Here is a 25,525-nt window from a genome sequence, read left to right as displayed (position 1 = left end):
AGGTCAGACCAAGGAAGGCTGGGAGTCCAGGCTGACCCTCAGGTCGGGTGAAGGCCAGCGACCCAAACACAGGAATAAAGTAGTCACTTAACGGGCAGGCACACTGAGGGAAGCAGTACTGAAACCAGAGTCCATTTCATCAGAAAAAGAGATATGTGATTAGTAAGACCAATCACTGGTAGAACTGTGTGGTCAATTAATATTTAAGTTATTTGAAATCTTGAATATAAGACAGTCGCAGGAGTAAAAGGCAGAGTCAGATAACAGAGAATAGCAAATAGCAAAATAGAAATAGCAGTAGCCAAAGAAAAACAAAATGCGGTGAGAGAGCTTTGCAATTAAAATCAGAAGGCAAGTATTCCAGCTAACGTGGAGCTTTGTAAGTCATTTTCCTTTTCTGAATCTTAGTTTATCAGTCTATAAAGTGATTGGGTTGAATTCAGCCTTCACTGATTATTGAATTGAATATTCATATCCCTAAAACCTCTTTCAGCTTTGAACATTTAGGAATTCAGAGCTGCTTAGAACTGAAACCATAAATTGTCCTGGTACCCCTGAGCAAGGAGAGAGAACGAATTTCCAAAATCAAATTTAGTGGTTTTATAGGGGCAACAGGCCAACCTTGTCAGCATGTGGTATTCCTATTTCCAAGTGACTCTCCTCTCCTGCATTGTGACATAGCTGTGATATGGCAACTATTTTTTTTTATTGCTCTTACAAGCTATAGTGCTCAACACAGCCCAGAGATTCCTAAACTCCATCAAACGTTTTCATTACGTGGAGAATATAAGAAACAAATTTCCAAAAACAAATTTCTTTGTGGATTTTGCACCTGACCGGTGTTGAAGCTGGATGCAGGCAGGGCATCACACCTGAAAATCTTACAAAAGGAGAGTGGGGAAAGGGACCACTAGTCTTTACCGCGATGAGATGATTTAAAATGCCTGCAAAATTTGTGTAGCATTCTAGCAGTAGCATTGTCCTCATGTCAGCTTTTACCTAGGCATTTCATCAGTAAAGGGATTTTTCAAGTAGCTTTTATTTTCTCGTAGCTCATGAGAAAGTATATTTTGAAAACAAAACAATGGTTTGGTTTTACTTTTATAAGTTTGAGCTGAGCGGTAGCTATACCAAACCTAGGGGTGGCTGAAGGCTTTTCTGTTTAGGGAGTAGTGAGTGGTGGTGGTGAATTGATGACTATTGTGAGTATTATTATGTGGGTGTGTGTGTGTGTGAGAAATGAGGCTGAGCACTGTCCCATCTTTCTTAGCTGTCCCACAGTACAGTGAGCTAAACGCAGGGCATGTGGCGGCAATCCTTGTTTTGGGGTGGGAGCAGGCATCCTACTTCACAGACAAGGAATATGTAGACATCCGTTGAAGCAGTACCCAGAAGTCCAGCAATCCCAGCTTCAGTGAAGACAGCTCTTCCCATACTTTGCAGTTGAGATGTCTTTTCCTCCCTGTCGTGCATTGCAGACCAGTCCTCAAATCGTCTGTGTACGCGTGCCAAATTCGCCTTCAACTGTAATCTCTTCAAGGTCCTGAATCGCGTGCCTTGCTGTAGCGGCAGTGCAGCACCTGCAATGTCACAGCTACTCCGGTGACATGTAATGAATGAATGAATCTGCAGTCTGAATGAAGAATGAATGAACACTCAGTACGCATTCCCTCTTTCCTACCCGCTCCGCGGTGAAAATGTTGCTCTGATTTAGCAACAGCGTTAAAATCTTTGACCCGTTGGAGGGAAACAAACAAACCAGCCCAGAAGGGCGAAAAGAAAAGGGCAGGACGAGCGGCCAATGAGCCGCCCAGGCTTGGCCCGCGGGCCCCGCCCCTGAAGGCCCCGCCCCCCAAAGGCCCCGCCCCGAGCGCCCCGCGCCGCCGGCGTTCGTGCGCGTGCGCCACGGGAGCGCGGGCTTGGTCGCAGCCCGGCGCCGGGGGCGCGCGGCCGGGAGTGCTTGACGTGGCAGTTCCCAGCCCGGCTGAACTCTGCGCGGCGCGCCTGTGGGGACAGCGGCCCGGGAAGGCGCGGCGCGAGCGGAGGCAGCGGGGGCGCCGGCACCAGGAGCAGAGCCGGCTCTGGGGACGCGGGCGGCGGCGGGAGCGACCAGGTAACGCCGCGTCCGGCGGGACGCCCTCCCAGGCACAGCCGGAGTGGGCGTGGGGCGGCCCGCAGGGGCGGCGGAGGCCGGGAGCTCACCTGCGGGGCGCAGCGCGGGCACCGCGTCCTCCCCGCGCGCTCGGCCGCTCGGTGCGGCTTAACGCTGGGGCCGGGTGGGCGTGGGCATCTCCCCCCGCCCCACCCCCGCGTCCTGGATGCCGAGCCGCCGGGTAGGGTCCTCGGCCTCCCCACCCTCTCAGGGCCGCTGCCGGCGGTCTCCTCGTCTCGGGAGCAACTCAGTACCCCCTTTCTAGGAAGAAGGGAATGTTGGAAGCATTCGCAGTAAATATGGCAACTGTATCTGCAAGCTTCGGGACGTCCCGGGAGTGACACGGACGTGTCCAAACCCGAACGTGGTCCAGGGCGAGATGTGCACCTGGGTTGGAGCAGTCGAGTGACAGTGGACGGGGATTGTCCTGGGATGGGAGCGCTCCAGGTTTTGATGCTCGGCCTGCTCATGCCAGGTGGCATCCTGCCATGTCGCCACTGGGAGCTGACTCAGGTTTCTGTAACTTGGGGTTGTGTGAGGAAGTTTGACGTGGCAACTGGTTGCATGAGGAAGCAGATTCCTCCCAGGACCAGTTAGGAGGGACCCGACTACTTCCTGCGCTCCGCTGTGACATCCCTGCCTTTCTGTCACTCAGCAACAAGCTGCTACGTAGGTGTGTTCCTGCTGACTTCCGAAAAGTGCCTGGTTGGATGAGTCCGACCAAAGCTCAGGCTGCCACATCTCCCTCTGCTCAGCGGGAGGAGGGAAGGGTGCTGTCAGTGCAAAGTGGACCAGCGGGCCTCTGCCTTTCCCTTTATCTCTTCTCCCCTTCCACGGAGAAGAAAGGGATTTTAAAATATTTTTACGTGGTTGCTTTAATTTTGGAAACTTATAGTTTCATATGAAAATGAAACCAAATGCAGAATGCCATTTCCCGAATATAGATCCATTGCAGGTCTTAGGAGGTACCGCTAATTTTTTTTGTTAAAAAGTAGAATCATAAAGTAACAGAAGGGAGAATATTTCTATGCTGAGTGAAGAAACTAGAGAGAAATTATAGAATCAGTATTTTGTATCTGGAAAGGCTTTTAAAGGCTTCATTTTAGACAAGGGAACTGAGGCCCAGAGAGGTTCTTCAGCTTATTCCATGTCACACAGCTAAGTAGTGGCTGATTTCAAGTGAAAACCCACTTCTCTTGCCAAGGTTCAGAGCTTTTTCTGTCTTGTTATTAAATTTTTTGAGAATAGTCAATTCTATTAAATGTCTCTTATTTTTTGAAACCTGGAAAAATGAAAATTTTAACAAAATGATATTTCGTTTCTGAGTCGAATCAAGATGGGTCTGTTGTATTTGTGAGTGTGTGTGCCTGCCTAAATGCATATGAAATTGCACTTTTTTCTTAGTTCCTTAAATACATTCCATATGTTCTGAGAGTGTGATATTTAAATCAGGAAGAAAGTCTGTCATCTTAGCCTGAGAAACCACTGACAACTTTCACATGGTTGTAGGCTGCCACCTGGCTTGGTCAACTCATGACTCATAACATAAATCCGTTATTAACTTCCTTATCTTTTGCTATAATCGTTGGACTATTGATTTCTCCATGTTCTAACTGCCCGATTAAAACTACTAATGAGGATAGCACTAAAAAGACGTAAGTCATAAAACATCTGATTGCAGACTACTGACAGGTATGCTGGTCAGTCAACTGAATGACACGCGATTATTGCCAGTGGCGTGCTCTGTGCTGAAATGGGGCCATGGAAACCAAAGGCACAAAAATAGTAGATACACTCACGAGACTGTCTGTGAAACACTGCAGATGTCCAGTAAAAAGAAGTTGGCAGTTGTTGCGATTTCATGCATGAGAATTTGCACAGGACTGCAGAAGCGAGTTCCTGACTTCCGTAGAGCTACGGTTAGAGCCTTTTAGGGGATGAGGGGATGATGTCATGTATGATGTGAAGCTATCTCACGCACCTGATGACAGCACCTTTCCTCAAACCATCAGAAACATGTACGAACAGTGCTTTTACTATCAATAGCATTAAGTGCCTCAACCGCTCCTGTTGACATTTTTTTTTTGCTGTTGCAGGATTCTTTTGTAGAACTCTCTCTTGGAATGATATTTTCATCATGAGCCAACAAGGTTATGTGGCGACACCACCCTATTCTCAGTCCCAGTCTGGGATGGGCCTTTCTCCACCACATTACGGGCACTATGGGGACCCGTCTCACGCAGCTCCTCCCCCAGGTAAAGTGCATGGTTCTGACTGTGCGTGATTGTCGACTTCTCAGGCTCAGACGTGCAGCAGGTTCTGAGCAAGCAGCCTTGGGAGTGTTATATGGTCACCGTACGATGGCAATGGCTTGAGGTTATAGGATCACTTAGAAACGGCTCTTGGGGAAGAAGCCTACATCATCAGTTTGATTATTGTGTGGAAGACAACCAGATTAGTTTTTAAATATAGATTAAGACAAAGAAGCTGCCTGAGTTTTTGCTTTTATTTGCTCTTATTGGTTATTCATTTATTTATTTTAGACGTGCTTTTTTAATCAGTGGTGTGATGTTATTATAAATGCCTAATTAAAAACAAATTAAATTTATATGTCGAAGTGGGTTTGGCAATAATATTATAAAATCAATTTTGATATTAGAAAAATATCATTAGATTTTCCCACTAAAGATTGCTCAGTGATGATAATAATGAGAAAAACATCACCTTGCCCTAAAATTCTTATTGAACAACATTGGTTATTTTAAACTGTTATACCCTGTGGGGGATCTTGGTTTTCGGGGCAGAGGTGGGGAAAAAGGACAGCAGAGTGGGACCACTGTTGCTGCCCATGGCAGGGAGCACCAAGAAGCCACCTCCCTGTATCAGGGGGCCTGCTCTGAGGGACCAAGCTCCAGGGTCACTGGTGAAGCTAATAATAGCTTGTTTCAGGTTTGATGTTCCCAAATTCCCCGAAAATATTTGTGTGAGACAGATCTTGGGGCTTCTGAGAGAGTGCTGGGGAATACAGCTGAAACTGTTGGTGGCAGTGGGCTGTGTCTGAGTCAGGGAGTGTCTCTTGGGGGTCACTAGCCTGACCTCAGGTGTGGAGGATCCAGGCTGTGCTGGGTTGGGATGGCACGGAAGGAGTGTGGTCACGAGGGCGAGGGAGGCCCGCACACAGGCTCGATGCTAGCAGCCACACGTCATTTCCTGTGGAAGGCCCTGCGTTTGTAAACACCTCTGGACGAGGCACCCTTCCTTTGTCCAGGACCTGTCCTCCCACAGCATTTCCAGTCCCGTCTCTCTGGACCCTTTCAGAGCCAGTAACCCACCTCTCTCCAGTTTCTCTCTGTCTGAGGGTTCGTTTCCCCTCAGTGTTTACGTGTAATGATAATTATAAATTACTATTTTTTAAGTGCTTACCATGTATCAAACACTGGGCCAAAAACTACGTGTATTATCTTATCTAATGTCCATACAGTGCTAAGCAGTAAGTTATTAGTCCCTTTCACAGCTGAGAAAACGGAATGTCTGGTGTCATATGACTTGTCCAAGGTCACAGAGCTGGTGGTGTAGCCAGGGCCCACAAGAACACAACAGAAGACTGCAGTGCACACCTCAGTGTAACACTCAGTATCACTTACCCTTGCTCCTGCTCTTCAGTCGTCATCTTAAACAGGTCACATAGTGACTCCCCAGCCTCGCCTCTTAGGCCCCTGTGGCTCAGGGTCATCTCCACTCCGTAGTTTGAGCCCCACCCACCGTCCCCTTCTCCGTCCAGGTCATTGGTGGCCCTTGTCACTGAATGCAGTAGACACGGTCCCGTCCACTTTTGAATCTGGCATTGTTTACCACTTCGGTTTGTTCAAAACCCTCTCCTGTGGTCTCTGTGACACTGCCCTTTGTTGGTTTTTTTTGGTGGCTCTCTGGACATCTCTTTCTGAGGACCCCCTTCTACATGACCTTAAGTGTTGCCGTTTCTCCTTCTCTGTTCTATCTTCACCCTCTTTTCCTCTTGTTCTATGGGTTTCCCCCAAACTATATCATTCCATGTGAAGAGCTAGTCTCAGATTGTCTCCAGCCCACGTGTCTGTCCTAAGCTCCACACCATAGTTTCAGTTGCCCACCTGTTTATATAGGTACATCAAACTCATCATATCCAAAACAGTTCAGGGTGGTTTTTTTGTTTTTGTTTTTTAATAGAACCCATTTTTTTCTGGCATTCTATATCTCATTCATTGGTAGCATCGTTCATTCAGTTACCCAAATTAGGAACTTTTACTATTAAAAAAAAGTCCCTCCCCTTCCTCTGCTCCAATCCAATGAGTCTTTTGATGATTGTAAACATCTCTCCCACCTGCTCCCTTCTGCTGTCTGTCACTCTTCGTCTTCCATCCGTCCATCTCTCGCCCGCTTTACTAAAATGGTCTCAGCCATCGTCCTCTCTCCGGTGCTGCCTTTCTCTAGATGACCCAGCCCTGAGCTGGAGGGACTTTTGTAGCAAATCTGATTCTGATTTTATTTTGCTTAAAAACCTTTTATGGCTTCCCATTGCCCCTGATTATATCGTAAGCGCCTTAGGCCTCCATTAATTTGCCCATTTTCTGTTATTCAGTTCGTGTGCCCCTTTCCTACACCATCACTCTAGTGATGCTAAGCTAGTCACTCGGAGGCTGGTCTGCATTTGTGCCTTGACTCGCACTCCAGGTCACCAGCAAGCCAGTCCGTGCTGCCCTGTGCCCCCAGCGCCATGCTCCTAGGCATTTCGGACCAAGATCCTACCTCAAACTTGTCAAGGAGTCTCCTTGTGTATTCCCCTGATATCTGTTCTACCATTTTCCAAGCCCTGTGACAACGGACCTGCCTAGAGCGGAGAAGGCCCGAGGGAGTCACTGATAAGCTGCCTCTTGTCAGCAAAACACTTTGCTGTTTACCAGTATTAAAAAAATAAACAAACTAAAAAAAAAAAATCCCCTATCTTTGTTGGGTTAAATCCTTCCTGCTTTCATTGAAATCTCTTTCTCCTTATTCAATTCTCAGATGGATACCAAGCTACCCAACTCTGTAAATAATACCTTTCTGTAAATTGTAGTGTTTTTGTTTTATTAAGACTGCAACTAACTAGCCTAGCCTTTATTTCTCTGTGCTTAATAACCGTAGGTCTCTTCATCTTCAGGCATCACGTGCTTTCTTTTCTAGTCTTTTGGTGATGCTTCTGTTGTATTTCTGACAGACAGACAACCTAGTTATGGTTCCTTAAAGGACCTCTTTTACCACGGATCTGGCCAGTGTCTGTTTCTCCCGGGCATAGCTCCATTCATGCATTTGTATAATACTAGTGCTATGTGGTAACAAATGTAACAGATCTTTTAAGTGAGCAAAATACTTGTGGCGATGTAGCAATGAATACGATGCACCAATCCCAGTCCTTACAGCACTTATCTGTGGGACATGCACTGAGTAGGTTGCCAATGGCAACGCAGGGGAGCGCTGCCATCAGGAAGTGGAGGGCGACACGGAAGCATAGGGCAGGGGCGCCTAACCAAGACTTAGGAGTGAAGGGGATCTTCTGGAGGGAATGACCCGATAGATGAGAGTTGGCCAAGTGGGGCGACAGCCTGCAGTCAGGAGGTGGCCCTTTTGAGGACCTGCGGGAGTGTCAGCGTGGCTGGGGCGTGGAGCAGGGAGAAGTGGCCTGGAGTGGAGGCGGGCCGTCTGGAGACCCTGTTTAGGTTTTATTTGAAATACGGGTGCCACTGAAGCATTTCGAGTGGGCGAGGGTCAGACCTCGTGTGTGTTTGGGAAGAGTTACACTCCTCATTGGAGAGTGTACGGAGGAATCGGGGCTGGCACACTGCCCTCAGGAGCAGGATGTCTCATCCTCGGCACTCGTGATCGTTGGGGCCACCTCCTTCCTCACTGTGAGAGGCTGCGCTGGGCACTGTAGGTTGTTTAGCAGCCTCCATGGCTCCACCTGTCTGATTCCAGCACTCATTGTCCCTCACGCCCCCGTCCCCAGCTGTGGCACCCGAATGCCCTAGACAGTGCTGAGTGCCCCCAAGGGCAAAACCCCCCTGGCCTGGAAGCCGAGCGGCATGGACGGCTGGCGTCCTGGGGGCTGCGGGGGGTGCGCGCACGGCGCCCGCCGTCGGCAGAGGCCCAGAGCAGCAGGCCTTGCGAGGCTGGGCCTGCCCCCGTGATAGAGCGCTTCCCTCCCCTCGTTTATTCTAGGTCAGCATTTTTCTCACAAATGCTTTGTAATTTGGGTTCAGTTTGTGACATCCAGGGCCAAATCCAAGGAATGCTTTTCCGTGATGCTCGGTCAGGGTTTCTTTGCCAACAGCAGAACCAGTGGCAGCAAGGGATTTGCTAAAGGGCGGCAGGGAGCCAGGAATATTCGAGAGAGCGAGAGAGCGAGGACCAGGGCTGTGGCCGCAGCAGGGCGCCCCCACACGGGCCCTGAGGGTGAGGTCTGGTGGCACCCTGGACTGCTGCCAGACTCCAGCCAGCCTGGACAGCCTCTGCTCGGGCACTTCCGCCACCGTCTCCACCCTCAGCCTGTTGCCGGTCCCCACTCGGCCATGCTCTCCTGTCTTCGTTCAAGCTTCACATCCGCCTGAATCCCCTGTCCTGTCTCTACGCCAGGAAAACTGCTGGGCCTTCCAGACTCCTCCAGGCGGTCCTCCCCTGGACTTTCATCGATGCCCTGAACAGTTAGTTAGGTCATCCCTCTGCACCTGCGGACACTCCTCACATGCCCTGTAGCTGCTGCTTTCTGGGGCGCTCTCTTTGCTGCGAGCTCGTGGTGCCTTTAAGGCACATTGGATGTCTGTCGAACAAGAATCTGTTTGAATCTTGCTATAGAGTTGATTTCCAAAAACGAAAGCGAAAGAATGCTTTAGTAAGATCGGCCTATCACAGTCCCCCTTAAGGATAGGACAGCCGGTGTTTTTGTGCTTTTGGTCTTGGTCTTGGTCTTGGTGTTGGTGTTGGTCTTGGTTTTGGTTTTGGTTTTGGTTTTGGTTTCGGTTTTGGTTTCGGTTTAGAGACAGAAGTTCATGAACATGCGCACGGCGCATGCACGGGGAGCACCCCAACCGGAGAAACTCCGAGAACTGGTTTTTGGTTCTCTAGATACATATGAGAATTTTTCATGAAATTGCTATTTACCTTATTTAAGAAATGAGAATATTTTTGGTTTCTTGTAGTGCGTGTAATTATTTGCTGTCTTAGTGCTAGTGTTGCGGATTTTCTACTTTCATCCAAAATAATGTTTTACAAATGAAAATACAAGCATGCATATAATTATGGTGCATGTGTTTTGCTAGAATATAAATCCTTGAAAAAAAGAGGCAGGGGACATGGCCAGGGGACAGGCAACGGGGATTTGTCGAGTGGTCACCTCTGTGTAGCAGGTGTTATTCTGGATGCTCTCATAGCTGTGGCCGCCTCTGATTTTCAGAGGAGTCCTCAGAGACAGGACATTAGTGCCATGACAGTGTTAAAAGTCCACGTTTTGACAGATGAAAGTGTCTTCTGAGGGTCACAGCCATTAAATGGTGGGAAGGAATTCAAATCCGTCTGTGTGACTACAAGCCTCATATTTTTCTAATTCGTTGGGTTTGGGGTTTAGAACTTTATATAAAAATGTAGTGTTACAAGAATAATATTTTCTGCTTTTGTCCTAGGTATATGAAAAATTGCTAAATAAAACTGCCTGTAAAGTTAATACAAAATTTGTCTTACGTTTGAGGAGTCCTGTGTTAAGAAAGGAAATCTCTGTAAAAGGTTCGATGTGATCCATGAATACTGTCCCTTCACTGGTTGTATTTCCTTCTAGGTCACCCGAGCACCTGAAAGCACTTCTCCAGAGTGTTATGGTAACATAAGTGACTCCTCCGGGGCCGCCACATGCTCACCAGTCAATTCCCTTGCTCTCTAGGCAGTAAACTTCCCAGAGTCAGGTAGAGAATGAAGGGGACTTGAGTAGGAAATACCGCCGTGAGGTCCAGTGTGGGCGTGCACAGAAGCCAGCTGGGGGGCGCTGGCGCCAGAGCCAGAGAGGAGGGTGGGGGCGACCAATGGCACGGGCCGGAAGTGTCGAGAGCGAATGAGAGAACGTGCACTTCTGTTTTTTCCTTTCGAAAAGCTAGGGGGGTGTCAGAGAACTCTAGTCACTACTGTAAGTTTCTCCTTTGCAGTGAGGGGAAACCGAGGTCCTCAGAGATAAACTTCGTGCCCAGTGCCCTACATTGGCTACTAAGTGGCCGGGTGGGTGAACGACTCAAAGCCAAGCTCAGTGAAGTTCTCTAGAAGAAGAGAGGCAAATGTCTGACGACAGGCTTTAAGAGAAGCCTTCACAGACCTCCGAGAAGAGCTTGTAAATGATAACGCGCTCACCGCCCGAAGCGTCCAGTCGTCACATGTGGTCCCCTGTGTTGTGTGAGCAAGTGTGAGGGTCTGAGCAGTCCCCTCAGTTGTCTGTCACCTGAGTATTTGTGTTCCTAGGAAAAGGATTAACTCCAGAGGCTGGATTTGTTGGAGAACAGATGTCCCCTCTCCATTTGCTTTCCTCACGCCATAATCAGAGGTGTTTTCAGAGGTTTTTATATGTTCATGCATGTTTATAGTTAGGATGCTTTATGTCTTATACTGTTTTTCTTCCAGATTTATTTTCCGATATCCACTTGGCATCTTCTACTGTGTGTTCTAGCATGTTCTAGCATCTTTGTGTGGTAGCGTGTTCTGCTAAGGGGCCTCTACCAAATGCAAAGGTTATTTCTTTTGCTTTAGCTTCCATTTAGTGTGGTGGAAAGGATTCCTTTCTTTTCTGCTCTCCATCGTTACGGGTCAGATGACTCTGCCAGAGCCTGGCATTGGTAGGCCCGTGATGGTTTGAAGGAGAACTTGTCCTAACCCATCTCTTCCCCATCTCCCCTCGTAGTTTTCATCTTTAACCTGGTGTCTTTGTGTCCCGTCCCTTTGCACTTCCATTGCAGGCATGATGAAGCCGGCAGGGCCTCTGGGGGCCGCTGCACCAGGGGCGATGTCACCACAGGGCCCTCCACCTCCTGGACCCCATCAGTTCAGCCAGAACGGAGCGCACGCCCAGGGTCACCCTTCCCAAAGGTGAGCGAGGTAGTTTCCAGCCCTCACTGTAAACTCTACTGAAAGTGCCTCACGAGTCTCTTCTAGACTTGCATGTTTATTGGTTGAAAGTTTGACCTCTTGATTTGCCCACTTACTTGAAAGGATGTGCCGAGACACTGCCTTAGGATACAAAGCGTTCGGAAGAGTTAGGGGGAAAAAACAAAACTAGTACATATTAAAAATTATATAAAAATTACTTGTGTCAGTATCATCCATTTTAGGTTTTGGTTAGATTCATCTTGTTTTAAGATTTTGGATTAATCTCTAATTCCTTCAGATACCTATGGCCTGTATTCCCCAGTACAATTTTAAATCCCCTGTTCTCTCGATTCCTTCGCGGAACTGAGCTCAGTGCCCATAGGTGCTTGATACATATTTTAAAAATTAATTCGGACTGTGGCCCGTGGGAAAGACTGGGTTTGGTGCGGAGGCACACGGATGCGGGCAGGGACGCCTGGAAGGCAGGCGTAGGGACAGCACAGGAAGGACGTCTGTTTGCGTTCATAATGAATCAAGGCACGGAACGTGGGAGGCAGGGCTGGGGAAGCTAAGGTATGAGACGTATGGCAAGCTCAGAGCACCCCAGGAGGGATGCCCCCCTGGGGGGAGCCCGCGGCACACCTCCCTGCAGGAAGCCCGTTATTGTTTGTCCTGTGGGTGCTGCTGTGGAAACCCTGGTGCCGAGTAGACAGTGTTTATGCTGGATTTCTCCAGGGATCACCCAGAGGCTGCTGCCTCCCAGGTCCCTTTCCCAGGCGGTTAGGCTGCAAGATCGGGGGTCGGGGAGGTGGGCCCTCAGTGTGAATCTGGATTCTGTGGATGGCGAAGCCATTTAGTTACTCTTTCAAGGAGCCTGTAGTCCCTGCTGGTGGGAAACTCCCTCTGAAGTTTTAAAAATCATCACAGTAATGTCTCGGCGCGTGTGAGGTGGGCGTTTCCCGGCTCCATTAAAGTGGCAGCTGTGGGAGGCAGATGCAGGAACGGACGGTGAGTGCGAGTCATTCGGCTTACATGTGACGGGTCTGAGGAAGCCGGGGAAGTCAAAGGGCCCGACCCAGGACCTGCCCTGCTGCCCCGGTCGGGGTGCGAGGGGGAGCAGAAAGGCGGACACCCCAGAAGCCTCTTCTGGTTTACGCCATCAGCTTTGTGTGTGACGCTCGTGGCGTTCCTGGGCCTCTAGGCCTCACTTTCCTCACTCGCAAGGCGAAGAAATAGAATTCTCGGTCCCGAGTGGAGGGGGTAAGATCTGGAAGAAGTCAGCGTTGTGAGCTGCCGAGCATCTCAGATGTCTTTTTTCAGAAGAAATGCAAAAATCTAACAGCTGCTTTGAAGCTAAGGAGAAGTGGGGTCTCCGGTTGCAGCCTGGGTTGGACGGGTCTTCGATCTGTTTGGTTCTGCCCATCGGCCTCCCTCGATGCCATCCCTTGGGGTCGGTGAGCCGCGGGCCCGATGAGACAGTCCGTAGTAGCAGCTATGAGCCCAGCGCAGCGTCTGGCCAGCGAGGCGTGGGGACTGCAGCGTGAGGACATGCTCGCTGGCCTTGGCGCAGGCAGCCGCGAGCTGGGTGAGAGTTTTCCTCTGTGCGCCCTGGTTCCAGATTCTGCCCGCCACCCCGCTTCACTTGCTTCAACTTGAGCCGCAAATTAAAGGTTAGACAGGGGGTAAAAATGAAAACGTCAGGGAAACGTCCATCTTCGGGCTAAGCGTCCGTGGCTGGCAGGCTGCTGTGTATGTAGCTCAGTGCGAGGGCCAAGGGCGCAGTGACTGGGTGTAGTTCAGGGTTGCCGCAGGGCGTGGGCGCCCACCACCTTTCTTTGGTGATCAGAGGCTTTGTCGGAGTTATTTACTTAGAGGGCCTAATTTTTACTAAACTGTCGAATAAAAACAAGATATAATTCAGAGTCATTATATTGATTTGAATTTAAAACGTACAACTTTTATTTTAAAACGGTGCTATTTCAAAGGTAATGTTTCATAAAATTTAAAATCATTCCTAGACATTTGTTTCTCTGATCTTGGCTGAGGCACAGTAAATGTCTTAAACCCGTCACGGGCACTAAAGTTCTCTCCGCAGGGTTTACTGCTGGGCAGAGTTAATCTACTAAATACAATCTATAACCTAAAAATCTATTTTTGGATTATAAGGGGAAAAGTCAGTTGTAAATGACCTATTTTGACAAGGAAATGGCAAATGGAGGTGGAGAGGGAAGGAGACTCATCTTTCCAAATTGAAGGTGATGAGGCGAATCGCCTAAGAATTGGCTGCAGTGGAAAAGGAGGAAGTAAGAAAAATAAGAGAAATAGTTTTTTCTGTTTAAAACTTTCTTTTAATGGCTAGTTTTAATTCAAAAAAGAAGAAATGACAACGCCAGTGGCTTGTGTTGACAGCCTGCGGGGAGTGGGGTAAGAAAACGTTTAATTTTTTTTTTTTTTTTGGAAGTAAAGAATGATAGGATTTGACGCAAAGTCTTTAAAACCCAGATTTTGTTTCAATCAAATCTTGAAAACTTTGGCAGCCTGCCTCCACATTCTAACAAACTGGAGCACACAGGTCACCCCCTCGGTGATTCGTGGCAAACTTGAAAATGACAATTATTTGAAGTTGAAGAGGCCACAGACAACTGAGTCAGCTCTCCAGAGGTTTGGGATTAATCTGAAGCTAAATTTTCATGTTTCATTAATCCTCTGGTAGTATTCTTTTTTGACGTTCTTTTTGATGATGACTCTGCCCTCATGTGACATTCAGTGAATCAGTAAATTGTATAAGTGAATGTTTCCCACCCCAGAAACATGCTAAATGACATAATCAACATGAGAAATATTTCAATCTACGTGATTCTTAATTTTAAGCACATTATATGTATAGCGGAGAAACGAATCCTTCCATTCCTTCTGCTCATTTTTACCGTTTGAAGGCTGGGAGCTACAGAGATCAGGTGGCTTGCCCATGGTTACACATCAGTTCTCCAGGTAGGGGTCAAAGGACCTGGACTCTCACCTAAGTGCTGACACCACATGCCATGTGACCTGGGGTAAACTAATTTAGTAAAGTAATGAAACTGGAAAAGATTAAATTACTTTGTATGTTAAAAATGTTCTGTTAATTTCTTTTCCTTTACGTATGTGAGACCTTTTATTAGCCTTTTAATATTTTATTTTTGGTAATATTGCTTTTAAAATCCAAATTTTTTGAAGACTTAAAACATTTATGTTGTCAGAAAAAAATTATTTGTGAATTTCGGAAGCCTAACTCCCAGGATTTATATTGAGCAATGAATGAAAAGTCGGCATGTATGGGTCAAAAAGTAATAGCTGATGGTGGTACATTCTCTCATTTTATATTTTAAATCTTTAACCTTTTGTTAAGTTAAAAAAAATACTTGAGGCTGCTTATGTCATAACTTTAATTTGAAACATTCTGTCCTCTTTGTGCTGTCTATTCAATAGATAGTTCAGTTTTATATTTAGGAATATTATTAAAATATTCTTAACTAACACCTCAAGTGGCAAGGAAGGATGGGGGGCAGGTCATAGGCCACTAGGGAAGTGGTTCCTGGTTTAAAGAGAAATCGAAATCAGAGTATACCTTCTGGGAAGATTTAATGTTTACTTAAATTTGATGAGAAGTCCTAACGTGACTCTGCAGGAAGACTTCGACCTCACCTGACAGACCAGCCATAACGGGAATGTCTTTCAGGTGGGGGTCGCTGTTTCGTGCAAAGCAAGGAAGAGTAAACATAGAAGTCCAAAGTAAAGCAGAGATAAAAGCATGATGAAATTTTTAGATAAGACAAAATGAGTGATTTCAAAACTTTTTACTGAGTCATTTGCTTTCAAGTGCTATTTTGTAGAGGCCGGCCTGCCCACTGAAATTATAGTACAGGTGATATTTTGTCTCAAAAGCTGGGTAAGATTTAAGGAGAATGGTCATAAAGATACAACCACAAAGCATTTTAGTTGTCTTCATTTCTGTTCTATTGATCAGTAACCTTAGTACAGACGAGGCTGTAGTGGGCTCAGCTTCCCAAATTGATTCCTAAAGCTGGTTCTGTGTTTACGTTAAGATTTTTTTTTTGGTTAAGTATGTTGATGCATTCAGCCTGTGAGCATAGGTATGGGATAATGCTACATTATTCATTTCGAGCTCACATCAAGAGTAATTAAAGACTTATCAGTCATATCTTAGGCGCCCACGGGATGGGCTTATTCAATTTTACAAGTTATTGACATTCGTTGTATGCCATTTGCATATGAAACACTACCGTATTAACATCCTTTTTCCTCTCTTAGATTTCCAGGACCTCCACCTGTCAACAGTGCAGCACCCTCATATGCACCGTATTCACCTGCCACACAGTCATCTTACGCAAGCCCCGTGCCCGCCCCATCCGTCTCCCAGCTGGGCAGTCAGCTCGGTGCCGTGCACATCAACAGCTATGGTAACCAGTCAGGTGTGTGCCTCGACAGCCTTGGTCATGAGTATCGTTAATGAGAAGGGTTTTCTTCCTTTAAATACGTGCAACTCTGGCACACCATAGTAAAGTCGTTTGGGGGACATTTTTACGTAAACTAAACTACTTGTATTGTGTATGGCTATAATTAATTTTTTTCCTGATCATGCTGCCATTTATTTCAACATAATCGAAAGATCCATTAGCATTGTTCAATACGAGGACAATAAAAAACAAAAACCGCGAATGTCACAAATAAACGTTAGAACAGCGGAATTATTTTAAGAAATATGAGGGTAGTTTTAACCTTGTGTTGTTTATTGGGGACCCTAGAATAAAAAATGATACTCATTGCTTCACAGCGCATTTTGATTCTTTGCGTAGATCGTGGGAAGAATGGGAGCTCAGATGCCGTGAGGCGGCAGAGAGCCTAACGGGAGGGGAAGCAGAGCCCTGGGCTTTCCATCAGCGGAGGTGCTGAGCATTCCTGGGCCGCGCCCCCGTCATGACAGCACAGCCCGCCATCCGTTCCTGACCCGTGTTTCCGTACTTAGAAGTATCAGTCAAAACCCCCCTCGGAGTATTTCTTATCTTTTATTGATTCCAAAATGGGCAAATCTCCAATGAAGCAACTCAAAGCCACATAATCAGAGAGAGGAAGAAGTCCGCTGCCTCCCAGCTCTGTCCCGTGCGGTGGGAAGCACCTTAGTGGGAAGCACGCTAGTGGCCCACGCCTTCTCTGGGCATGTCCGCCTCGGTCTAAAGTCCGTTTGGTCACTGAATGTGTAGTGACCTGGATAACACCTGTGACCTAACAGCATTTTCTCCCATGCCACTGTCTAGGTTCGGTTCCAGGTCTGGCCCCATAGTTAAGTCAGCTTAGTTAAGTCAGCTTAGCACAACCGAGTCAAAGTTTGTACTGCCAGGCTTCTCACTAAAATTGTGTTGCTTTTACCCTTTTAAAATTCTCCAGTTGTATAAAATGCCCCAGATTACATTTGTATCACTTATCGAATGAAAGTTTTATCTTGTGGCCCTAGAAAAAAGAACATTGATTTGCGGGGAACTCTCTTGCTTTGTATCAGGTGAGCGAGTGTCCCTGTCGCGTACTCGGTGGGGTCAGCGGGAGCGCGATGTTTAGGTGGCCCGGTCTCTCTCGCACAGGTCCAGCCCCCTCCAGCCAAGGCCCCCCGGGCCCTCCGTCAGCGCCATCATTCCAGGGCCCTCCACAGCCACCGCCACCATCCATCCTGCAGCCTGGGCCTCAAGTCCTTCCGCCACCACCCACTGCGCTCAATGGCCCAGGGGCGCCACCCCTGCCTCCGCCCACGCACAGGCAGGACGGGCTCGCTGGGCCCGCTCCCGCGAGGGCCCCGCTACAGCCCCCACCTCTCCTGGGACAGGCTGTGGCCGCCGGCTACCCTCCGCAGCCAGGTAAGGCGGGCAGGGGCAGGAGGGCTGCCCGATGGGGAATTGGCCGTGTCCCCAGGGAATGGCCGCCCTTCTCCGACTCTCAAGGGAGCGTGCCTTTTGAATAGGGTGGTGACTGAGAGAAAAGGGGAACCGTACGTAGACAGTCACACTTCACTCCCTGCCTCAATTTAGTGGGACGGAAAATGCAGCTTGCTGACTGAACGGTGAGCACCGCATCTGGGACTTGGGTTATAGTCATTTCTTTGTCACACTTTTCCCAAGCAGCCAACTACAGCCCACAGATGCCAGGGGCGCAGCTCTCGTTCCCAGGAGGCTTCCCTGCAGGGCCCGCACAGATGGCAGGGCCACCTCCGCCCCAGAAGAAGCTGGACCCTGACTCTATCCCCAGTCCAGTAAGTGCCCTCCCTACTCCCACGGGAACCCTGACAAGGGACCATTCGGCACTCACTGTTCTCAGCAGCTTTGGTTGGTCAGCAGCCGTCCTGGCCTTTGTGGTTGAAGCACGATGCCCACCACACAGAGAAGGCTCCCTTCCTCGTGTGTGTGTGTGTGGGGGGGGGCGCGGGAGAGGGGTGCCGTTCCGGCAGACGAGGGTCTCCTTGAGAGAAACAGCCTATGTAGGGTTTTCTGTGATAGTCTATAAACCTGGCAGTGTCTGTGGATGTTTTTGTTGGCATATATTGGCAGTATTTATTGATGTTTAATAAATCATTAGTAGTAAGAGCATATCCTATATAAACATGCTATTTTAAATAACTAAAGGATCCCTCTCAAAAGGGGTAGGAGCCCTATGGAGAATGGAAGTACAAAGTATATTACATTTGCATGTTAAAGAAAAACAAACCTGTTTACTATAAAAGCAGAGCTATAACTTAATTCTTCTCCACCCCGGTGATTTCTTGGGAAGATCGCTCTTTAGGGTCTGTATCAGTCAGCTTTCATTAGATATCCTACATGACACACGAGCCCAGCTTTGCCTACAGCTGCAAAGAGTTGTTTGTCAACTAAGTTACCTGTGGGCTGCAGCAACTGCAGTTCGGTTTATGCCCTTGTCACTCCAGGATTCAGGGTGTAGGGGTGCCCCACTGGGGGCTTGTTATTTTCCTGACAAAGAGAGGAAAGGAAGAGAACTGGCCACGAGGTGCAACAGCTCTTGCCACTCACTGTCACTGACAGCTAGGAGCTCCACCCCAGGCCCACTGAAGCAGAAGCCCTAGGGATGGGGCCCTGCCATCTGTGTTCACCAGCTCTCCGGATGCTTCGTAGGCCACTGCAGCGTGAGGCTCAGAGCTCTCGGCAGTCCCCATGCTCGTGGCTTTACGTGAGATTCCAGGACCTCTTCCCTGAAATCCAGACTCTAATCTCCTTCTTCCCGCTCCTCAATTTATATATTGTAAATCATCGCTTCTGAATTCGATGTTTTCTTTAACTGCAAAAAGTATTTTCTTTAAAAGAAATCTTTTTTTAAAAAATGCTTATCTATGCTCCCAGTAAACATATTGAAGAAAAATAAAGTGCTCTAAAGGGTCAGGGTCAGAGCTCAGAGTAGTAACAGTAGAATGTGAAATGAGCAATCTGAGACTGTGGAAGTAAGCCAAGGTGCAACCAGACATGCTGGGTTGTAGTGAGAATTCATCTGAAATGAGCCGAAAGGTTCAGAAAATGCTTTTTGGTATGTGAATAATGAGCGGGTGGGGGAGAATGTTGGGAAGGGTCTTAACTTTATTTGACTTGCGCTCGCTGTGTTACCGATCAGATCCAGGTGATCGAGAATGACAGAGCTGCCAGAGGGGGACAAGTATATGCCACCAATACCAGAGGCCAGGTCCCTCCCCTGGTCACCACAGACTGTGTGGTCCAAGACCAAGGTATGCATTTTCAGTAATATTTCTCGATTGAGGTTTCAGAATTTCACACCATTATTTGAAAGCTCATACACTGACACCCTTGAATAAAGCTGTCACTGATGGGAACTTCTTTAAAGTCGATGATGGGACCAGTTTGTCATCAGTCACTCAGGTTCAGAGAAAGAACCGCCACCTGCATTCTGTCCTCTGCTTGTAGATATCTGCAGAGAGTTTCTGGTGAGAATCCGTTTAAGAACGCTCGTTTTAATCGATGGGTTTGAATTAGTTCGTGTGTACTTCACTTCGACTCACTGGCTGCGTCAGAGACCGTCGGGCTGGTGTCAGCACAGCAGTAGGGGGCTGAATGCTTGAGAGGTCAGCAGGCCTGGTGCTGGCCCCAGCCGTATCTTTTCAGCAACTCTCAACATTTTGGGTCTGTTTTCCCACTTTTCTACTAGGATGAGGAGAGGCTGAGCTCTCTTACTGACTGTCCAAAGTGTGCTGTCAGTTTAATGTACCTGACAAGCCTCGGGCGGAGTTGGTCTTTCCGGGAATACAGTGTTCTGTTGTTTACAGCACGCTAAAATGCTTCCCGATAAGATCCGACATCTCAGATTCTGAATATACCATTTGAATGGGTCGTGTACTCGACTCTGGGAACATAGAATCGGTGCATAAACAAGCATCTTGTGTCATGTCGGAGTTGCGGAGCCAGCCTGGTTCTCATGGGGACCCCCCACTTTAGTCCGTCCATGCCGCCCTGAAAGAGGAGGCGGCAGGTGACGCAGGTGCAGCTTTGATCAGAGCCTCGCGCGCCTGCACGTGAGTCCAGCTCCCTCCCCGCTGCCCCAGTGCACTTTGCTCATCCCACCTCCCTGCCCCTCCACGCTGCCCTCTGTGAGGTGTGAGGACTGACACCTGCCCAGGTGCCTGCCTGGGGAACCCTTGCCGCCTCGGAGTCCTTGCTCGAATATAACCTTTAAGTAAGGCCTCTTCTGTAACTGTTTAAAACTGCATACCTCATAGCTTTCGTCATCTTCTACTGTCATATAACTTACTCATTTATTAGGTTTTTTATTTCTTGTCTCTGTCCTCTGCAGAACATAAGCTCTACAGAGATGTGCCTAGAATAGTATTTAAAATTTTGTAGGCACTCAGTAAATATTTGTTTGATGATTGTTCTTTTGACCATAATATATCGTAGTTATTAATTGTAATTTAATTTCAGTATTTATTTTAAATAAGTTATTGTAGTGATTCAAAAGTGTTCTTATTACAGATATTGTTTTAATAGCCACGTAGCTCATGAAATAAAGATATTTGGTCAGGAAACTTAGTGTATATTGAAAGTGGATTCGGGTGTTTTAAAATACATTTCTATTACAAGCAGAATTTTCATTTCTAAATTTAATTTTCATATTTAGAAAAATAAAATATGGTCAGATAGAATCGTAAAGAAATTTTATGCTTTCCCGTTTTCGTGCCTTTGCTTTATTTCTTTCACTGACTCTAGACACCTCTCAGATCTGAGTTGGCTGTATTAATAACCTTCCTATGAAAAATAATAATAATTAAAACATCTCTTTAATATTTTTGCAGTAAAATTCAGTTTTTACTTTGCAAGAAATTATGGTATACCTAGGTTTCAGTTGGTAGAATTGCACAATGCTACCTTTATTTTTTAGAAATTACGAAGAAAGTTTCACAAATAAGGCAATGCATTACCCAGAAGTACCTTTCCAAATATGTATTCCAGGGCGGGGTTTTGAGAGCAGGTTCTAAGTGCGTGTGTCTGAACGTTTCAGGCAACGCTAGTCCTCGGTACATTCGCTGCACGACGTACTGCTTCCCGTGCACGTCCGACATGGCCAAGCAAGCGCAGATCCCGCTAGCCGCGGTCATCACGCCCTTCGCCACCATTCCTTCAAATGAGGTAAGTGCGGCAAGAGAGGGCAATTCAGTGATCCACCGGTTCCAGAATTCTCCTCGCATCGTTACTTTCTTTTACATCATTCTGTATCGTAAACAGAAAACCGGAGTATATGATGCGACACGTAGTCATTCAGTTCATTAGGAAAACAAAATCTGACGAGCTGTGCTTATTGGCGTCCTGTATAGCAGACGCTGAAGGACTGGGACACTTTGGGCCTGTTGTAACAATGCACTTATACAGAAAGTGTGGACTGTCATACGGTGACAAATGCCAAGCCCTGCCGTGAAGCCGTGAGGCCGCGAGGCCCTAGCTCAGGGCCCCAGTCTCTTGGTAGTCTGGTGAGGAAGGTAATGGAGCCCGAGGCCCCTGTCTGACTGCATCCGCTTTCATGATCGCTGGGCCGAGTACTCATGCGCTCCTCCTGGGAGTCAGCGTGATTAGAAAGCACGAGGAGACAGGTCTGTAAGTTCTAGCTTGGAAAGATGTTTTCCACGTATGGTTACGTGGGAAAGAAGACAGGCAGTGGTGTACACTTGAAGTTCCTGATACCAGGATGCTGTTACTGGATATTGGGACTGGGACCAGCCCATGCTGCTGCCATTCCTCCCCCGATGCCCTGAGTGACAGCTGCCCACTTGCACAGAGACACGAGCACGAGGGCAGAGCCAGCCTAGCGGGGGGTGAGAAACGCATCACTTCTGGCAGGAGCCGTGATCTGCACCCCATCGCAGTGGTCTGGGGAGTTAGGGTGAACCCTGCGTTGCTTTTGCTGCGCTAAAGGCCGGAGCCTCTGATTCTCTCTCCAGTTTAGACCTCTGCCTGGCGTATGACCTTGGAGGTCACCTGATCTAGATGAGATGTGTGTGTTTTACATAATAATAACGATGTTAACTAGCTGGTTTCAACATCTTATGAAAATTTTCAAACATTCAGAAAATTTGTAACAATTTTATAGCGAACGCCCATATACCTACTCCCTGGATTCTACCATTAACACTTAACTGTACTTGTCTGATCACATATTGATTCATCTGGCCATCAGTCTACCTTTTTAAAATGTGTTTCAAAAGAAGTCACAGATATTCCCTTACATACTCTAGCATGCTTATCATTAAGCAGAGTTTAATATTTCTTTACAGATTATTTTTCCTTCTGAGGCAAAATGTACTTACAATAAAATGCACAGATGTTAAGTAAATGTGTCACTAAATTTTGACAAGCACGGACACCTGTAGTCCAGCCCCATCCCGACGTGCAGTATCACTGTCACCTTGATGCCCGTCCTAGTCAGCCTCCCAGCGCCCCTCATGACCTCCTGCTGCCGCCCTCGCCCTCACGCGTTCCTGCTTCAGTCCCCGGGGAGGCGGACCTGCGTGTGCACGCTCCTGTGCACGCGTCTCCCTCGGCGCGGCGGCGTGGGTGTCAGCGGGTTCTTCCCGTTCCATTGCTGTGTGGAGGTGCCAGTTTGTTCATCTGCGCCTTCGCGGATGGACATCCGGGCAGTTTCTAGTTTGGGGCTGTCGTGGAGAAAGCTTCTGTCAGTATCCTCGTCCAGGCCTTTATGTGGTCACATGGTCATTCTTCTTGGATTCGTAGCTGTGAGTTGATCGCTGGCTCGCGTAGTTCGCGTAGTTTTGCCAGAAACTGGCGGACCATTTCCAACGTGCCTGTACCACATCCAGCCCTTCCGAGTCGCACCAGAGTTTCAGGTGCTCTGCATCTTTGCTAGCCTTCGGTGTGCTCATCATCTTTTTAATTTTCGTAGTCCCAATGGCTGTGTAGTAGTAGCCATGAGATGCGTTTTTATTCTAACATTATGCCTTGAATAAATTTAAGTGATAAAAAGTTCTAGTGAATAATATCACACCCATGTACGTATCAGCCATCATTAACAGATGTTAGTATTTTGTCATATTTGCTTAAGATCATTTACTGAGAATTGAAACGTGTAGCTACATACGACGTCTTCTTACTCTGGCATCCCTCTCCCTCCCGCCTCCTCCGGGGCCAAGGCTGATGGACCTGGGACGTGTCCTCCGCTATGTGATTTTATACATGGACTTCATTTGCATGTGTCCGTAATAGGTGCTGTTGCTTTTTGTTTCCTCTTTGGGCATTTAACTGGACCTCCACGTGGACAGCCACTGGCATTAGGAACCATCATAGCTGCAGGCCCCTGACTAGCTGGACGAAAGTCTGTCACCAACTATCTGGGCTCTTGTGAGGGACTCTCCTCTGTGCCTTCCATGACACCTTTTTGGTGTCCCGTTTTCCTCCCTCCCCGGTGGGAACAGTTTAGTTCCCCTCGTTGTTTTCCTGACTTCTAGCCTCCGGCCAGCGCTTGGACCTCCTCCCTCCTCTCTTCCCTTGTTAGACTTCTTCTCCTGCCAAAGACTAAATATCACGTGTCACAGCCGCTGCTGTTACTGTTGAGAGCAATAATGGATAACACTTACAGAGCATTTAATGAGCACAGTAAGCTTTTAACATATGTTCATTTATTTAATCTTCACATCAACCCATTTATTATCCTATTTTAGCTATAGAGAAACTGAGGCACACAGTTACATCACTCGTTAAGTAACAGAGCTAGAATTCCAACCCAGGCATCTGACACCAAGTCCTTAACTCCGACCCAAGACGCCGTGGCTCCCCAAATCATCCATTCCTATAGCTTCACCCCATATGCACACATCCAAATGCCCTTCTGAAATCTCTCCTTGGGTGCCTCGAACTTAGCAAGTTCAAAAGCGAATTTCCTAAACCTGTTCATTCTCCCACAGATTCATACATGGCACGATCATTTATTTAATTGCTCAAGCCAAACACTAAACAGTTATAGTTAATGATGGAAAACGAGGGACATACTGATTTTGGTTATTTATAACCTATAATCAAGGAAATAAGTTTTCAATTATCTTTCTTAAAGATAAACGGATTACACAAATACTGTTATTCTCCATGTGAACTGCATTTTAATTTATTTTCCTCTACAATGAAAGACTTGCTTGTTTTTACATATAGTAAAGTTTTAGGGTTTTATTCCTTATCTGATTAATATTTCCATTTTTACTGCAGTTTAGAGAAAGATTTCCTGATTTGGCATCTATCAAAGGGTTTTATCTAGTACATTAAAGTTTTCTTTTTTAAAATTCATTCTGTTGTTTAACAGAACCTTCTAAAGTATGTCACTGTGTTAGCAACAGCCTATGAAAATAAACCTCACCTAAATAATTAGGATCAGAGAGTTCCCTGCGAGCGTTTGTTTTGGAGATGTATGCTGCCGCCAAGCTCATAGCGGTGTCGTCATCGCTTAATAGTTCATATTCCTTACCATAAATTTTAATTTTTTGTATGTGTTTTAAGTAAAATCTGTTGCCTCATCAATATAATTAACAATGAAGTGTTTATTCAGCAAAAGTAATTGGCCGTCTTGTAAGCTCTTTTGTTTAGTAATCTGTGATTTTATTTCTGATGCTTTATTTTATGAACCAAGGTTAGAAATGGTATAAATGTCCAGTGCAAAGAATTATACTTAATTTAATTTTTCATTTTCTTTAAAATAGGAACTCTGCATGGAAAAGTGCATGCATCTAATTATACATGAAATTAAGTAATTTCACTTATAAACCAGATGGCGGAAGCTTTTACTCCATCTGTGACTAGATTCAGGAATATCTGTGTGTGTGTTTTTAGACTGTAAATGGATCTAATAGTCAAAGTGATTTCTTTTCTTACTGAATTAGGTTAGTACAGATAAACTTGTGCCCAAGACCTTAATTTTTCACTAGGTTTACAATCCCCTTCTTACTCTCTGTTAGGAGCCAAGCTGGGCTTTTAAGATTTGGAGAAAGGCAAGACCAGCTACTCGTGTCTAGGACTTAACAGGAAATGTGCAAGTGCAACAGCTAATTTCTGTACAGTGTGGAAAAGGCTGACAGGGCTAGCCTCGTTCTGTGGAGTGCAGGATCAGGGAAGTCACCTTAGTTATGACTCAATGAATAAAGACGTTTGTCCTATTATTGGGTACTTTTTAAATTCTTTTTTAAGAAAATTGTTCTCCCTCTTCTGATATCCAGTAGATATGAGGACGATGCCATTGCAAAGAAAAGGGAGTGACTGTCAAAGCAGTGACAGGTGGCGTTAGCAAAACGGCAAAAGACTGTCAGGGAATAAGCGCACCGCTAGTGCATTCCATCAGGGAGGACTTCCTGCCATCACCTGCCGTGGGACCACTTGGTCATGCCTTTGACTTCTCAGCCAGTCTTGCTGGCCTGAGTCGGCATAGTTTTGGCAGAGTTCCCACCGCTGTTTAATGCATCAAAGGAAGAAAATTCTGCCTCACTGTAGTGTTTTGTCTGTGTGTTATTCATCCTTCTCTGAGGAAGATGGCAGCTTGTGAAGTAGGCATTACTGGGCTTTATAGAGGTAGAACCCCTCCAGATGTGGGGCTTTCACATCATACAGCTAACCTAAGCGATGCTGCCGGAACTTGGGAACCCAGATTCTAAGTCATTTCCATGACATCTGGCTGTGAGTGAGCGCATAGAGGTTTTAT

At 46.9% G+C, this 25,525-nt stretch overlaps 1 protein-coding gene across 1 annotated transcript in view; it reads left to right on the top strand.

Annotated features, from left to right (window-relative positions):
* Positions 1 to 1,918: 1,918 nt before the first annotated feature.
* Positions 1,919 to 25,525, top strand: part of SEC24D (SEC24 homolog D, COPII component) — a gene marked incomplete at its 3' end in the record, with an annotated part of 59,473 nt that continues 35,866 nt past the window's right edge. Inside the window, exons 1-9 of the mRNA XM_039879501.1 lie at positions 1,919 to 2,113; positions 4,249 to 4,407; positions 11,152 to 11,281; positions 15,593 to 15,753; positions 16,794 to 16,838; positions 16,918 to 17,187; positions 17,452 to 17,579; positions 18,944 to 19,055; positions 20,840 to 20,967. Of these exons, the coding sequence (XP_039735435.1) occupies positions 4,290 to 4,407; positions 11,152 to 11,281; positions 15,593 to 15,753; positions 16,794 to 16,838; positions 16,918 to 17,187; positions 17,452 to 17,579; positions 18,944 to 19,055; positions 20,840 to 20,967 (1,092 nt within the window). The remainder of the gene's footprint in view (positions 2,114 to 4,248; positions 4,408 to 11,151; positions 11,282 to 15,592; positions 15,754 to 16,793; positions 16,839 to 16,917; positions 17,188 to 17,451; positions 17,580 to 18,943; positions 19,056 to 20,839; positions 20,968 to 25,525) is intronic.

Source organism: Pteropus medius, unplaced genomic scaffold (assembly GCF_902729225.1).
Source record: "Pteropus medius unplaced genomic scaffold, Ma_sr-lr_union100, whole genome shotgun sequence".
Classification (NCBI taxonomy): Eukaryota; Metazoa; Chordata; class Mammalia; order Chiroptera; family Pteropodidae; genus Pteropus; species Pteropus medius.
The sequence above is the reverse complement of the archived record's forward strand: the minus strand, read 5'-3'. Positions and strand labels throughout refer to the sequence as shown.